The sequence below is a fragment of the Propithecus coquereli genome, unplaced genomic scaffold (assembly GCF_000956105.1).
Source record: "Propithecus coquereli isolate 6110/MARCELLA unplaced genomic scaffold, Pcoq_1.0 Scaffold146, whole genome shotgun sequence".
Classification (NCBI taxonomy): Eukaryota; Metazoa; Chordata; class Mammalia; order Primates; family Indriidae; genus Propithecus; species Propithecus coquereli.
The window spans coordinates 2610763-2624407 of record NW_012138969.1 but is presented as its reverse complement, the minus strand read 5'-3'; the positions used below and the strand labels follow the sequence as shown (position 1 = coordinate 2624407).

The following is a 13645-nucleotide window of genomic DNA, read 5'->3' as shown; positions in this document are numbered from 1 at the left end:
AAAAAAAAAAAAAAAAGAAAAGGCAGGAGACTCTGTCTCTAAGCTAACTAACTAACTAAATAAATACCACTTACAGCCATCGCCCAATTCTGCCTTGCATTATAGTTACCGGTATTCTTGACTTGTTTCCCCTTTTTAATTTATAAGTTCCTTGAAGCAGAAATGATATTTTGCTCACATTTGTTTAATTTAACAAGCAGTCATTGAGCAACAGCTATGCTAGATCCTGAAACACAAGTGTGCGTAAAGATCTCTTAAGAAACTCAAAGGAGACAAATATACACAGTAAGCAAATATCGGCCATGGGCTAGACAGATGTTATAAAAAGAGACGCGAAAGAGAACGTGGTCACCACTCCTGTGGTCATGCACAGCTGGGGCAAACACACGGAGGACGAGTCAACGAGCAGACAGAAGCTGGGCCACATAGGAACAGGCAAGGGAACGTGGTCTTTGTCTTGTAGTAATAGAAGCCACTGGAAGTTCTTAAGCAGATCACATTGACTTTTTAAGAAGATCATTCTGGATTACAGGGTGCAGTGGCTCACGCCTGCAATCCTAGCACTATGGGAGGCCGAGGCAGGAGGACTGCTTGAGGCCAGGAATTCGAGATTAGGCTGGGCAACATAGCAAAAAAAAATGTTTAAATTATCTGGGCGTGGTGGTGCACACCTGTAGTCCTAGCTACTAGGGAGGCTGAGGCGGGAGGATCACTCGAGCCCAGAAGTTCGAGGTTGCAGTGAGCTATGATGGTGCCACTGTACTCCAACCTGGGTGACAGAGTGAGACCCTGTCTCAAAAAAAAAGCACTCTGGAATTTTGATGGAGGCGACAAGACTAGGACCTGGGAAATCAGTTTGGAAGTGACTGCAGTAGTCCTGGTGAAAAACGAGGGTCTGAACCAGGGCAGTGATGGAGGGAATGGAGAGAAATAGGTAAATTTAAGAGGTATTTAAGAGGGCAACCTGACAAGGTTAGGGAGAGAGACACTCTGGGCCCATCCCAGTACAGATTTAATAGCTGGCTGGTTAGAAGTGGAGGTTGGTGGCGTGGGAGAGGGTGGCCTTGCCCAGAAGTGGACCCTTAGGGTTCCTATTTGGACTTCCGTGTTCATATCATCTTGAGATCGTACATGAGAGAATGTATGTGTGTTTCTGGGAAGAGAGTCTATACATTTTGCCATTTAACAATCACTGCTATAGTCATAAAAGGGAAAAGGGTGAACTTCAGGGGAAATACCAACACTTAGGGATTATGCAAAAGAAGCCAGCTTGGGGTGGAGAACAAGGCCTCGTTTATATGACTTCCTCATGAGAGAGTTGTCGAGTTAAAGATAAAATCTGGTAGCTTTTCCTCTCAGATTTAATTATTATCAATCACAGATGAATTGAATCGTGGGTCTTATTCCTAGATCTTTCCAAAATCTTTCTAACTCACTCAAAATCTTAGCCTTCCAAGCCCTGGAACCTGTGAGCTTTTTTTTTTTTTTGTGGAAATTCCGTCTGCGAGCCTTCCCTGTTTTACCAGTTGTTCTCCTCATTACAGGCTGTTAGAGCTAATCAAAGAAATGGACTTTGAGTTTGTCTTTTGAGATTTAAGAGCAGCCGGAGGATTTCTGCTGGGCCTCCCGCATATCCTATACATCTGCAGAATACAGAGGGTGGGGGCAGAGGGGATGTCAGGAAGGGTGACAGGGAGTTAGAGGCTTGATACGAGCCCAGGCTTTCCCCAGATTGCCTCTGTGTCTGGGTTTTCTTTTGGGGAGACTTGGCTGCTACTTTTACTCATTCAGGTGATTAACTGCATGTTCATCTTTAAAGTCCTCTGAGCTTCTTGTTGCCTTTAGCAACAGCCAAGCACATGGGTTTTATAGGCTCTGTTTCTGACCAAACCAGAGATCCGAAGCCCTTCAAGGTGATACAGGATGGGAGCCCGGCGCCCTCCCTGACATCTGGACACCCTCTATAGGAACCACCACCCCCGCCATGCTGCTTCATCACTGCCCACCCACACCACGCTCAGACCGTTTTCACCATTAGAACGACAGCTCTTCCTTGGCCTGAGCAAATTCCTCTTCCCTAAAACATGTGCACACTGATGGAACAATTTCTACCGAGGGGCAGTTTCGCATCCCCCAAAACATTTGAAATTAACACTTAGAATTTTTGTCCTTTGTTATTTGTATGCTTGTTACGAGGTGTTTGTAGTAGATGGGGCGAGTAGAAATAGAGATTAACTTTTATTTTGTATTTCTTTATCATTTTACCAATTATTTCACGTTGACTGTAAACACACCAAAAAAATGCAGATAGGGTAATAGACGAAAATGAATTTCCCTATGATCCCACCATTCGGAGCGAATTACTGTTAACATTTTGTTTGGTCTATGGCTTTCCAGACTTTATTCTGTGAAACAGAAATGGGACTGTGTTATACACACTGTTTTGAAATCCATTCTTTTAAATTGAACATTTACTGTGAATGTCTTCTGTATTAATATATATGCTATTGATTTATCTGTATCAATTTATTCTTATATCATGTTAATTCATATTCTCATTTTTGTGGCTGAATTATGTTTCACTGACTGCATTAAATCAGGCCTTGAACACACATTTTGTTGGGGTGAAGCCTGATGCTGTGACTGCTGAATACCTCCTAGTCGCAGACCACCATGGGTGCCCGTGGATCTGAATCTCAGGCCCCTGGTGGGTACACAGGCTCGTTGTGAGTGTGTCACAGCTGACGTACTCGGGTGGCAGGCCTGCCTTCCCCGCCCAGTGAGAGCTTCTGCCTCACGTGCCAATTTATTGCATAATTGCCCAGAAGGGCCAGTCATGCTTCCCGACAAAGACTGGGAAGACACTTCTCAAACACCAAGTCTAGCAGCACTGAGACCCCTCCGGCTTCTCTTCGAACTTCCCCAGCTTATACAACACTGGACACTTACTTCTCTGTCCGGTAGTAGAGCATCCCTCGTTGGAAGTAAGCGACCGCCAGGTGCTTGTCTTGGTTAATGCTTTTGGTAAAGGCCTGCAGAGAGAAGGCGCCATACATGGCGTGGAGCAGGCAGTGAGGAGGAGTGAGATGAGCCGTGGGGAGTCAAAAAGGAGCATGAGAATGATTGAGGTCTTGAAGGCAATGAGAGGCCGAGGGTTCAGACACCCTGGGTCAGAACACTCGGTGTTGTCACTTCCTCATTGCACGGCATGCGGCCAGTTACCTAATCTCCTTGGACCTTAGTTTGCTCTTCTGTAAAATGGGGATATTACTAGCTGCCTTCCAAGATTATGGGTAAGATCAAAATAATAAAATTGATTGAAAATGAAAATAAGATAATTAAAATATATAAATCGTCATATGTGTTTATTATGCAAATTTGTTTCTTACATGACTATCATGCAATTAAAATACTAACGCATAAGATTGCATCTAAAATGCCAGTAGGAAGGGCCCAAGCAGGAAAACAAAGAACGGCAGAGGGAGCGAGAAGGCCAGAAGCAGAAGAGCGAGAGGAGAAATGGAGAGCTGTGAGCGCGAAGGCCTGGGAGCTGGGAGGTGGGCAGTGGCCCTACGGCCTCGCCAAGGACCCCACGTCCCGGACAAGGCGAGAGCACAGGGTCCCTGCAGGCACAGCTCTGCCCAGACCGGCTTTGTCCTCTGCCAACCTCGTCTCCCGGGCCAGGTGTGCTTTGTCTCCATCAGCCCTCAGGATGTGTCGTGCTGCCGGCTCAGCGCCCAGCAGCCCCCTGAGATAAATACTGAGGGGAGGTGGCACCACTGTCCTCCCTCCAGCCAGAGGTGGGGGACCCTCGCAGGCCTGAGATCCACTTGTCAGGCCGTGAGAGCATTTCCAGCCACTTCTCTCTCTTCCCGTCAGGTGTGGCCGAGGCCTGTTTACCTGCCGGTGAGTCAGGGCGATTGTGGGAGGAACTGGCTCTTTAAGGGCACTGGGGGTCCGTCACCCTCACGGGTCCACACACTGCCTTGCAAAGGCTGGCAGTAAAAGGCGAAAACAATAACTAACTCGAATCCAGTGGTGTGAATTTGCAGACCACATTGATAGCTGGTGTCTTCCTTAATGTTTACGCTATTGAAACTCTCAAGAAGTTGCGAGCCAGGAGTTTATGTGGCTTGCTTTAGACCAAAAGTCCAGAAAGAGGCAGGGCTGGGATTTGATCCCAGATATTCTGCATCCAAACTCCGTTCCCTTTCCACCTTACCATGACCTATCTAGACAATGATTGTTGCGAGTGCTCAATCCATAGCAGGTATTTGAGAGATAAAAAAAATATTCGAAAAGAACACTAATACATACTGTGCCCTTGGCAGATATCACTAATCAATCATGCTATGATTTCCTTCTGCCAACCTCGGAATCCTTCTAAGAGTCCCTCCACGTAATTGATCAGAATCGTCACTTGAGATAAAACCTGTTTTTTTATAAGTGCCTCCCCTCCATGTCTTGGGTGGGCAAAGCTGACACACAGATTCTTGGGAAGCCAGAAGCGGTGTCTTATAACCAGGTGCGAAGTGGTGAGACGGATGGGGATCCTGTGTCCAGCAGATCTTTGAAGAAAACATAACTAGGGGAGTCTCCACAAAGTTGTTAAAGAACGATTCCAGAGCGATCTGAATGTAGCAGATGGAGAAGGAAGGGGGCAACGCAGGCTGCCTGTTACAACCACCTGGGAGCTTCTAACCTGAAGCCCCCAGACCCGTCCCCAGACCAATTCCACCAGGCTCTCTGGGGGTGGGGCCCGGGCATCTTTGTTCCTTTGAAAGCTCCCTGGAGGTTAGATTTCTAAGTGCAACCAGGTGCAAAGCCGTAATTACGAGGCACGGAGGAGGCCCCGGAGAGGCGCCTGCACTCACCTTCTCCGCGGCAGGCGTGTTCTCCAGGATGGTGTGCACGCAGCCGATGTTGAAGCAAATCCGCGAGTGGGGGTCCTGGACCGCGCTGAAAGCGTCCAGGGCTCCCTTCCAGTCCTTCTTGTCGGCTGCCAGCACCCCTTCATTCCAGAGGCTGATGGCCTCGGCCAGGGACATGGTCAAGTGGGAACCGGGAGGCCGGGAGAGCTGTCAGGAGAAGAGGAGAGGCTGCCCCACGGCCCCCAGGGCTTCCCCTCCCAGGCCTGGTGACGAGATGGGCCCGGCCTCCCTTGAGACGACTGATCGGTGTTGCAAATGTGCCAGGAAATGTCCCCACCTTTCGGCAACTGACGCATAGCCCCACCGTGACAAAGAAAAGGAGAGCAGTAGCGGGGCGGAGTGTGGAGGAGGGAGGAAGTGCACCCACCGGATGCTGCCCGGGAGGCCCAGTTCCCCAAACTGCTTCTGCTCTGTCTCTCACCCCTTCTGCAGCAGCTTCTTGGCCAGTGCTCTGCCCCAGCCCCCGGGCACCTTGGCAGATCCGTGGTCTCCCCAGCCCTCGGTTTCCGCACCTGTGTTACAGGGGTGTTGGATGAGAGCGTAGTTCCTTCCTGGCCTCAATGAATTCCTCGCTTGCTTTCTCACAACCCCATAGACTGTATTGATATGTTGGTTTTGATCTTGAGCTAAAACCAGCAATTAACAAATTTTTGAGAGAGGATGGTCTTGGGTGTCCATCTGGGTCTGAAATAAACTTTTACGAACACTCAGGAAGTTTAGAGGAGACCAGTTTCCTGAAAATGCCAAAGTTGGGAGCCAGGTATGACAGCGAGTTACGACTTCACCTGTCCTTCCGTGAAAGACTGAAGTGAGGAAGGATCTGTATTGATCAATAACGCGTTTACTAGTCTTAGAAAAAATAGACTTAAGATTCCTTTCCTTGTTGCTCTGGAAAAGTGTATGTCGGTAAAACCTTCCTGAGGAATAATTGGGTGTAGCGGGTATGACCAATTTGACTTACTAAAATCCTGACGTCTTGTTAGGCAAAATGCCTGTGGATGAGGGTCAAATACTTAGATGCCAACTTTTGTTTTGTAGCAACTGAAGAACTCACTCATTATCACCAACCTTCCCCTAAAAGCCTGAAAATAAAACTTAAAAATGTACATTCCACAGGGCTTGTAGGCTTGAAGGTGTGAGAATTAAGAAGATGTGTGTGCGTGTGTGTGTGTCCTTTTACAGACCATTTCTTGTGTTTGGAAGGCCTTTCCATCTCACTTTTTGCCTGGCAAACTCCTACTCATCCTTCAAGGCCCAGCTGAAATGTCACCACTCCTGTGAAATATAGTCCCTAACTCCAGGTAGTAGAGAAAATTTTTCCCTCCTTTGTACCATCTCTTCCCAAACACTTACATTATATTTATCATAATTTATCTCTTTATCTGCTCAACTCTTAGTCCCCTTGAGAGTTGGGACCACGCCTTTTCATTCCAGAATGCCCAGCACCAATACTCAGTCAATGATGAAGGGGTGCGTTCTAAAAGAAGTTAGAAATCATTGGTAAATGACGCAGGTAGCAGTGATGCCAGGACAAGGTATTGCTATTCCATTCAGTGAATAAATAATCCAGATTTAGGCAGGGCATAGTGGCTCATACCTGTAATCCCAACACTGTGGGAGGCCAAAGTGGGAGGATCATTTGAGCCCAGGAGTTTGAGACCAGTCTGGGCAACATGGGGAGACCCTGTCTCTACAAAAAATAAAAATAAAAACTTGAATAGCACATTAATTATTCCTAGGAAAGCCAAGTGGATTTGTAGCTAAGTTAGACTTATTTAAAAAAGTGGTTTTGCCCTCTTACTTATTATCCTAGCCTGACACTCAGAGTTTTCCTTAATCAGACTCCCAAGACTTTTCTAGCCTTATCCCCCAAACAATTCACAATTCCATACGAGCTCTACTACTTGCTCTCCTCCCTCATGCCTTCGTTTCCTGCATCTGTGCCTTGGCTCACACTAGATCCCCCTCCTGGGCTGCCCTATCCCATGTCTGTACCTTAAACCACCTTGTACAGCCTTTGATGCCTGCTCAAGTATTGCCCTCCTTAAAACACTGCCCTGACGTCGGGCCTGCCCCAAACCCATGACCTCACCTTCTTCTGAACTTCTGCATCTCCTTCCCTGCACCTCCCATGTGGCCCTTAATCCCTCTTCACCAGAGTAGGATTATGTGTGGGGCATGTCTCAGCACCTCAAATAGACTATACCCCTTGGGAGGAAGTCCTGGGACTAACCCTTCCTTGTATCCCCCTGGGCACTAGCAATGTTTTTCTGCAGATCCGAATCCTGCCCATCCTTAAAAGCTCTGCTTAGACTCACCTCCTCCATGCAGTCTCCCTGACCCAGGTTATTCTCAGTAATTTCTCTTTCTGTGAATTCCTACAGCATTTTATAATCAAACCCCAAACACAAGGGCTCTACATTACATTATCTATTTTCTGCCTTATCCATCCAGCTAGCTGCTCGTTGGGAGCAGGCAGCTTGCCTCCTATGTCTTTACATGTTCCACAGACATCTGTGGCCAAGGCTTAGTAAGTATGTGCTGATCTAAATAGTTTTTTAAAAAATATGGCTGATCCGGCTTGATTCTAGTCCTGCACATCTTAGTAACTGTCTCTTTTTGGATGCAATTGCCTTTTTTCGTAATGTATTTTCTTTGCAGATTACCCATCTACTAAACTTGATCTACTCATAGAGCCAAGTGTCTCTTTTAGACGTGCTCAAGACTCCATGGGTCTTTTTCTCTAGGGAGATACAAGCCTCTAGACGGTTCATTTGTGTGTTTCTTCAGCATGTTTCCCTCAGGTAAGTGTTCCCAAGCTCGTGGGTATCTCAGGGGGAGCCTGGTCTACACAAGACAGTTCCTGATGTCAAAGGAGTGGAAACTGACCATGCTATGATCCAAAAAGGAAAGAAGGAGGGGTGCAGAAGAGTTAGAAATGTACCCCACATTTAGCAAAATAGGATTTTTAAGGATTCTCTTTTGCTTCGCCTGTAATGCCCCTAACAACTAAAACAGCATCTGGACATATGATAAATATTCCTGAATGAGGAATGAGTAAGTGGGGAGGAGACACCTGTTAGGGTGTGTTCCTTCTTCTTCTTCTCTAGGAAGTGCCTGTCTCATCCACAGTAGGAGGGTGGGCCCTGTGGCCATGTGGCTGCTTACACCGTGGTGGGCAGCTGACCAGCTGGGCCCAGTAGGTTCTGTCTCCTGTGAATCTGGATTCAGGATGGAGAGATGTATAAACTTATGAGCTGTGGTTCTACCATGTTCTGTCCTGAGGCGCAGGAAAGCAGAGGAAGCCATGCTACATAGACGGAAGGAAGCAGGTGTCCAGTGAGGAGCAGAGACACAAGAAAGACTTTTCAGCCCCTGGTTCCAGCCTTTCCTGAGGCCCATCCAAATTTCCACCCCAAGCCTAAGCCCTTACAGTAAGGGCTGTTTGCTGTAGTTAGTTTTCTTGTATCCCCAAATAAGACTTGACTAGTAAAAAATTGAAAGCAAAAACATCCACTTCAGAGAATTTTGTGGCAAATATGCATTTTCCCGCTAATACAGATATGCAAAAAAGAGAAGTCTCTATTTTTCCCAACTTTCTATTTTTAGTTCTCTGTTTCTTCTGGAGGCAGAAAACATAATCTTACTCAGTTCCAAGCATACTTAGGCACTGAAGGTTGAAAAAATTGATGTGAGCCCCTGACCCGAGGCTCAAAAGCAATAGATTGCCAAAGAGAGACGGGAGATTCTCAGAAACAAACAGCCACTTATTACTCAGGAAGCCAAAGATGAAGGAGAAAAGGAGGCAATGGGACTCCCCAGGGAACTCCCTGAGAAGGCCAGACACATGGATGATGGAAGCCATGGCTCCTGACCAAGGAAAAATCCAATGCTTGGCTGAGATCAAACCAGAGTATAAGGAAAACCAAAGCCCAGAGTGAGCTGACGCTGCGAAAAATACTGAGCACAACACAAGGTCCTTTTCGTATCAGAGGACCAAGTGCAGGGAGGGCCGTGGCTTGGTGCAGATGGTGTCATGCTGACAGATGTCAGAGAGAAAGCAGAACTCCTCAGCTCCTATTTTGTTTCCAAGTTACACAGGGAACTGAAGTCCCAGACAGAGGATGGTGGAAAGCTGCTAGCTGCTTTATTTACAAAAATTCCATTTACCAAATCCAGACTCATTAAATCCCAGGAACCAATAGAATTTGCAAGTGTGATCCCTAAAATCTTGTCAGTAACTGAAGCATCATGAAGAGGAGGTTGAATGCTGGAAGCCAGGATCGATGGGCCAGTGTGTTTTTAGTTTTCTAAAAGCTGTGAATTCTAGAAACAACATCGAAGATTGATGGGCTGACCTCTGGGAAGAGTTTTAAAACCTATATTATTAAACAAAGGTGCTTGGAAACAAAAAGGAAGCTGGGACTTTGAGGAACTAGCATGAGTTTACTAAGAACAATTCAGGTCAAAGCAAACTCTTTTCCTTTTTTGAGAGGACTTTCCTGATAGGTTGATTGAGGAGTTGCCTTATGCAAATATCAGTAAGATATTTGGCCAAGATATTCCTTAGACAAGAGAGTTTAGACAATTTAGTTGGCTAAATATTAGACAATTTACTTGGCTGAATATTATGTCTACAGAATCTTCTTAACCTATTAATGTCATCTGTGCTTTTAACCTTTCTATAAACAATTGAGATCAGATTTACAAATAACTCAAAGCTTGGAGAGAGAGTATCAACACGTACGTCAGCATCAGAATTAAAATATTGCCAGACTCACGTTGATTCACAAAAACTCCCAGGTGAACTTTCTCGGGATAAATGTGTAGATCGCTCCAAGTTTCAAAACTCAACTGCCCGAACATAGGGAGAAGACAACTCTTAAGAGCAGGGCATTGGAAGAAGCCTCACCATTTGGGACGACTGCAAGCTCAGTCCGAGTCAACACAGTCGTGTGGTTGCCAACAGCTAACGCAATCTCAGGCTGCGTGAACAGAAATGCAGCCAATTCTTGCGTCAGTTGGTTCTTGACTCAACCACCCACCCAGAGACCTGCATAATCTCTTAGTGTATTACAAGGTGCAAAAAGATCATATCAATTTCCAAAGCTGACAACTAGCATCTTTCAGAGCAAAGCCCCTGGATGAATTGGTATGTTGCCTTTGAGGGGTCCCAGGACCCTGTTAATTACGAGGAGCACCTAAAAGCAGTGAAAGAAAATCCCTTCTCTAAAAAGTCCATGGCCACAGTTAAAAAAATCTCAGGTCAGTTCTCAGCCGATTCTGGTCTAGCACATGACCAGGAAATGAAGCCGCGTGGGTCTCACTCACGTAGCTCAGCCCACACCACAGGCAGGGTGACACTGCGAGGCGCAGCGGGCTGACCTCTGTCCTCCCACCCTCATCTGGCGAGGACGTTCATGCGACTGGTGAGTCCGGAACAGAACCACCGATGCTCCTGGGACTTAGCGGAAGTCGACGGTGATTGAGTCCCTTCCCCAGCAGGTGCAGGGGGCCCTGCAGAACCCGTGGGCTGGGACGGTTCCTGGGGGCAGCCTTCCTGACCCAGCAGTCTGAGCAGGGGTGGTGGAGCTGAGGAATTCACAAGCCAGAAACCCCTATGGACTGCCGGCGCCCAAAGTCAGATTATTTGATGGGCTATTATTCAGGCTATATGTATCCTGGTGACAGGACTATATTCATGATCTTCCATTAGAAAGGGACAGCTCTCATGATGACGACATGGATGTACACACAGGTAATAATTCACCAGGCTGTACACTTAACACGTGTGCATTTTATTATATGTAAATTCTACTTCCAAAGAGAGGGGAGGGGAGGGAAGGAAGGGGAGGGAGGGAGGAGGGAAGAGGAAGGAAAAAGGAAACAGAAGGGCAGGGCATCAGGGGGTAGGGTGCCCACAGAGCATCCTGTCTGCCCCGCTCGAGCTCACCACTCTTCAGGATGCTGAGAGGACGAAAGGCCCGTGGACCTTCTGCCCTGAGTCCAGCCTGTACTGCGTGAAGCCCCTAGCGTTGGTTCTGAGCCCTTTGCCCAGCAATGGGGCGTCATTGTTGAGAGTCGGTCGTACAAGGGATGGCGGAAGAGGAGACAGGAGCGTCTCCACAGCAGCAAAATGCGTGTGTGATACTGTGAAGTACTGACGAATGGTTCCCTTGCCCGGCCTCCCTTGCGTTTTGTGACCTTTCTCCTCCTTCCTGTGGAGAAGCAGGAGGCTGCCATTTGTCCCCCAGGAGAATTGCCACGATGGAGCCAGAGAAGAGAAACAGCAAATTGTTGGCTTTTAGATCCCAGAGCAATGGTCCTTACGTCACACTGAGGGATAGGATGGAGAATGTTTGCTGAACAGCCTCCACTCTCTACCAGCCTCTCTTTTTTTTTTTTTAGACAGACTCTCCCAGGCTAGAGTGCCGTGGCATCATCATAGCTCACAGCAACCTCAAACTCCTGGGTTCAAGGGATCCTCCTGCCTCAGCCTCCCAAGTCGCTGGGACTACAGGTGTGCTACCACGCCTAGCTAATTTTTCCTATTTTTGGTAGAGACGGGGTCTCGCTCTTGCTCAGTCTGATCTGGAACTCTTGAGCTCAAGCAGTCCTCCCACCTTGGCCTCCCAGCGTGCTAGGATTACAGATGTGAGCCACTGTGCCCGGCCTCCACCAGCCTCTCCTCTTCCAGCTACATCCTGCCTCACCCTCCCCGCCACTCCCAGAAGATAAAGAAGGCAGACACCAGTTGGAGGAGAAACAAGACTTACACCCTAGACTGGGACTCGAGTCCAGAGGAGGGACACTAGAGGCCAGCCTCTCCCAAAAGTAGCATCAAAGGGAGAAAGTGACAGACGCCTGAGAAAAGTTTGGGGATATCAGTGAGAGGATTTGAGTAGGTTAAACCTTCAGTGCCTAAGTATGCTTGGAACTGAGTAAGATTATGTTTTCTGCCTCCAGAAAAAACAGAGAACTAAAAATAGAAAGTTGGGAAAAATAGAGACTTCTCTTTTTTGCATATCTGTATTAGCGGGAAAATGCACATTTGCCACAAAAGTACAATTCTCTGAAGTGGATGTTTTTGCTTTCATTCTGCATCACCCTTATCATTAGGAAATTTTTTCCAAGCCTAAAAATCATGCATGTGTCCTAACTGATACTGTTAAAAAAATAAAGAAAAAGTAAAAAGGATAATTATGGTTCAGCTCCAGCCCTCTGGAAATTTTCATCCAGAGTGTCAGCTCAGACACCCGAATGGGAAAATAGAGAGCAGTAGATTTCCCCTCCACCCCTGCCAAAAAGATATGTTTCCCAGGCCCCTGTGCCCAGCCTGCCAGACCAAATTAGGGAAAAAGAACCACATGACATGGAGGCTCATTTCACAGCCCTTTTGACTTCCTCATCCCTGAGTGTGGCTCAGGAGACACCCAGGAACCGAATGAGGGTGGGAGGACTGAGTTCATCATTTAACAAGTGCCACCCGATTGCCCCCTGTGGCTCAGAGAAAAAGACTCTAAATAAGAGCTTCCCAAGCCTGGACCCGCCACCGACACCTGGGTCCTCCTCCCCTGCCCTCCTCAGCTAACCGTGGCCTCCCCCAGAAGTGGAAAATATTCCTCTTGTTCACCCCGGGTTTGGTGGTTTGGTTCTGAGAGCTGAGGTGAGAAATTAATTGGCCAACAGTGACAGGTGTTTTTCCCCCACGTTCACGAAGAATAAATAAACCTAAGATTCTATGATTTTACCTCCCCGAATGGATGCTGGGTGGACGAAAACATGGAGCAATCAGTCAGAGCGCAGAAACCCCAACCCAGGGCTTAAATGGTTGGGAAATAACTTCTAAAGCAAGAGCGATAATGCCAACCTGTCAAACGCTGGCTCAAGATTTAGCAAACCGGACCCAGAAGAGTCATTTGAGATCTAGACAGGTGGTGTAGCTTCACACATTATAAAAGGCATAGAAAATCTCATTGAAAACCAGGTGGCTGAAAGACAGCCAAAAAAAAAAGAAAAAGGAATGCCTTCGGTTCACTGAAGATGGCACACGAGAACCGCCAATGTGTTGGAACACTTTAATTCTGGAAAAAGGCAGAATTAATTTGAATATATTTGTTCAAAGTCCTAAGAAATTAAGCATAAGGAGTTTACATCTTCTGGAAATGGTGTCCAGCCCATACAATATAGAGCTTACTGCAGTTTCCCCTTGTCACGGTTTCAGTTTCTGAGATTTCAGTTACCCATGGTCAACTGAGTTCTGAAAATATCAAATGGAAAATTCCAGAAATAAGCAATTCATAAGTTTTAAATTGCAAGCCACTCTGGATAGCGTGATGAAATCTCTCACAGTCCGGCAGTCTCCACTTGCCCAGGACACGAATCACCACTTTGTTTACTGTATCCACACTGTATGTGCTCCTGTCCCTTACAGTATAGGAAAAAACATGATGTTTATAGGATTTGGCGCCATTCGAGGTTTCAGGCATCCATTGGGGATTTTGCAGCATATCCTCCACGGACAAGAGGTGACTGCTGTAGTATCGTACTGTCATTCCCCGATTGTTTTACCCAAGCTGTTCTTATTTCAAATCACATGTAAGTTTTCTCAGGGCAAGGATCACTTCTTTGCTCAAGAGACTACTGCAGTATGCAAATCGAGACTTTGTAATTATTTGAGGGCTTAACTAAACTTACCATCAACCTTGGATTTC

At 46.8% G+C, this 13645-nt stretch overlaps 1 protein-coding gene across 1 annotated transcript in view; it reads right to left on the bottom strand.

The window, feature by feature from the left end:
- NCF2 (neutrophil cytosolic factor 2) overlaps window positions 1–5289 on the bottom strand; it is a 28246-nt gene extending 22957 nt beyond the window's left edge. The window contains exons 1-2 of the mRNA XM_012639999.1: window positions 4875–5289; window positions 2950–3032 (exon numbers count right to left, since the gene is read on the bottom strand). Of these exons, the coding sequence (XP_012495453.1) occupies window positions 2950–3032; window positions 4875–5048 (257 nt within the window). The 5' untranslated portion in view covers window positions 5049–5289. The remainder of the gene's footprint in view (window positions 1–2949; window positions 3033–4874) is intronic.
- Window positions 5290–13645: the final 8356 nt, after the last annotated feature.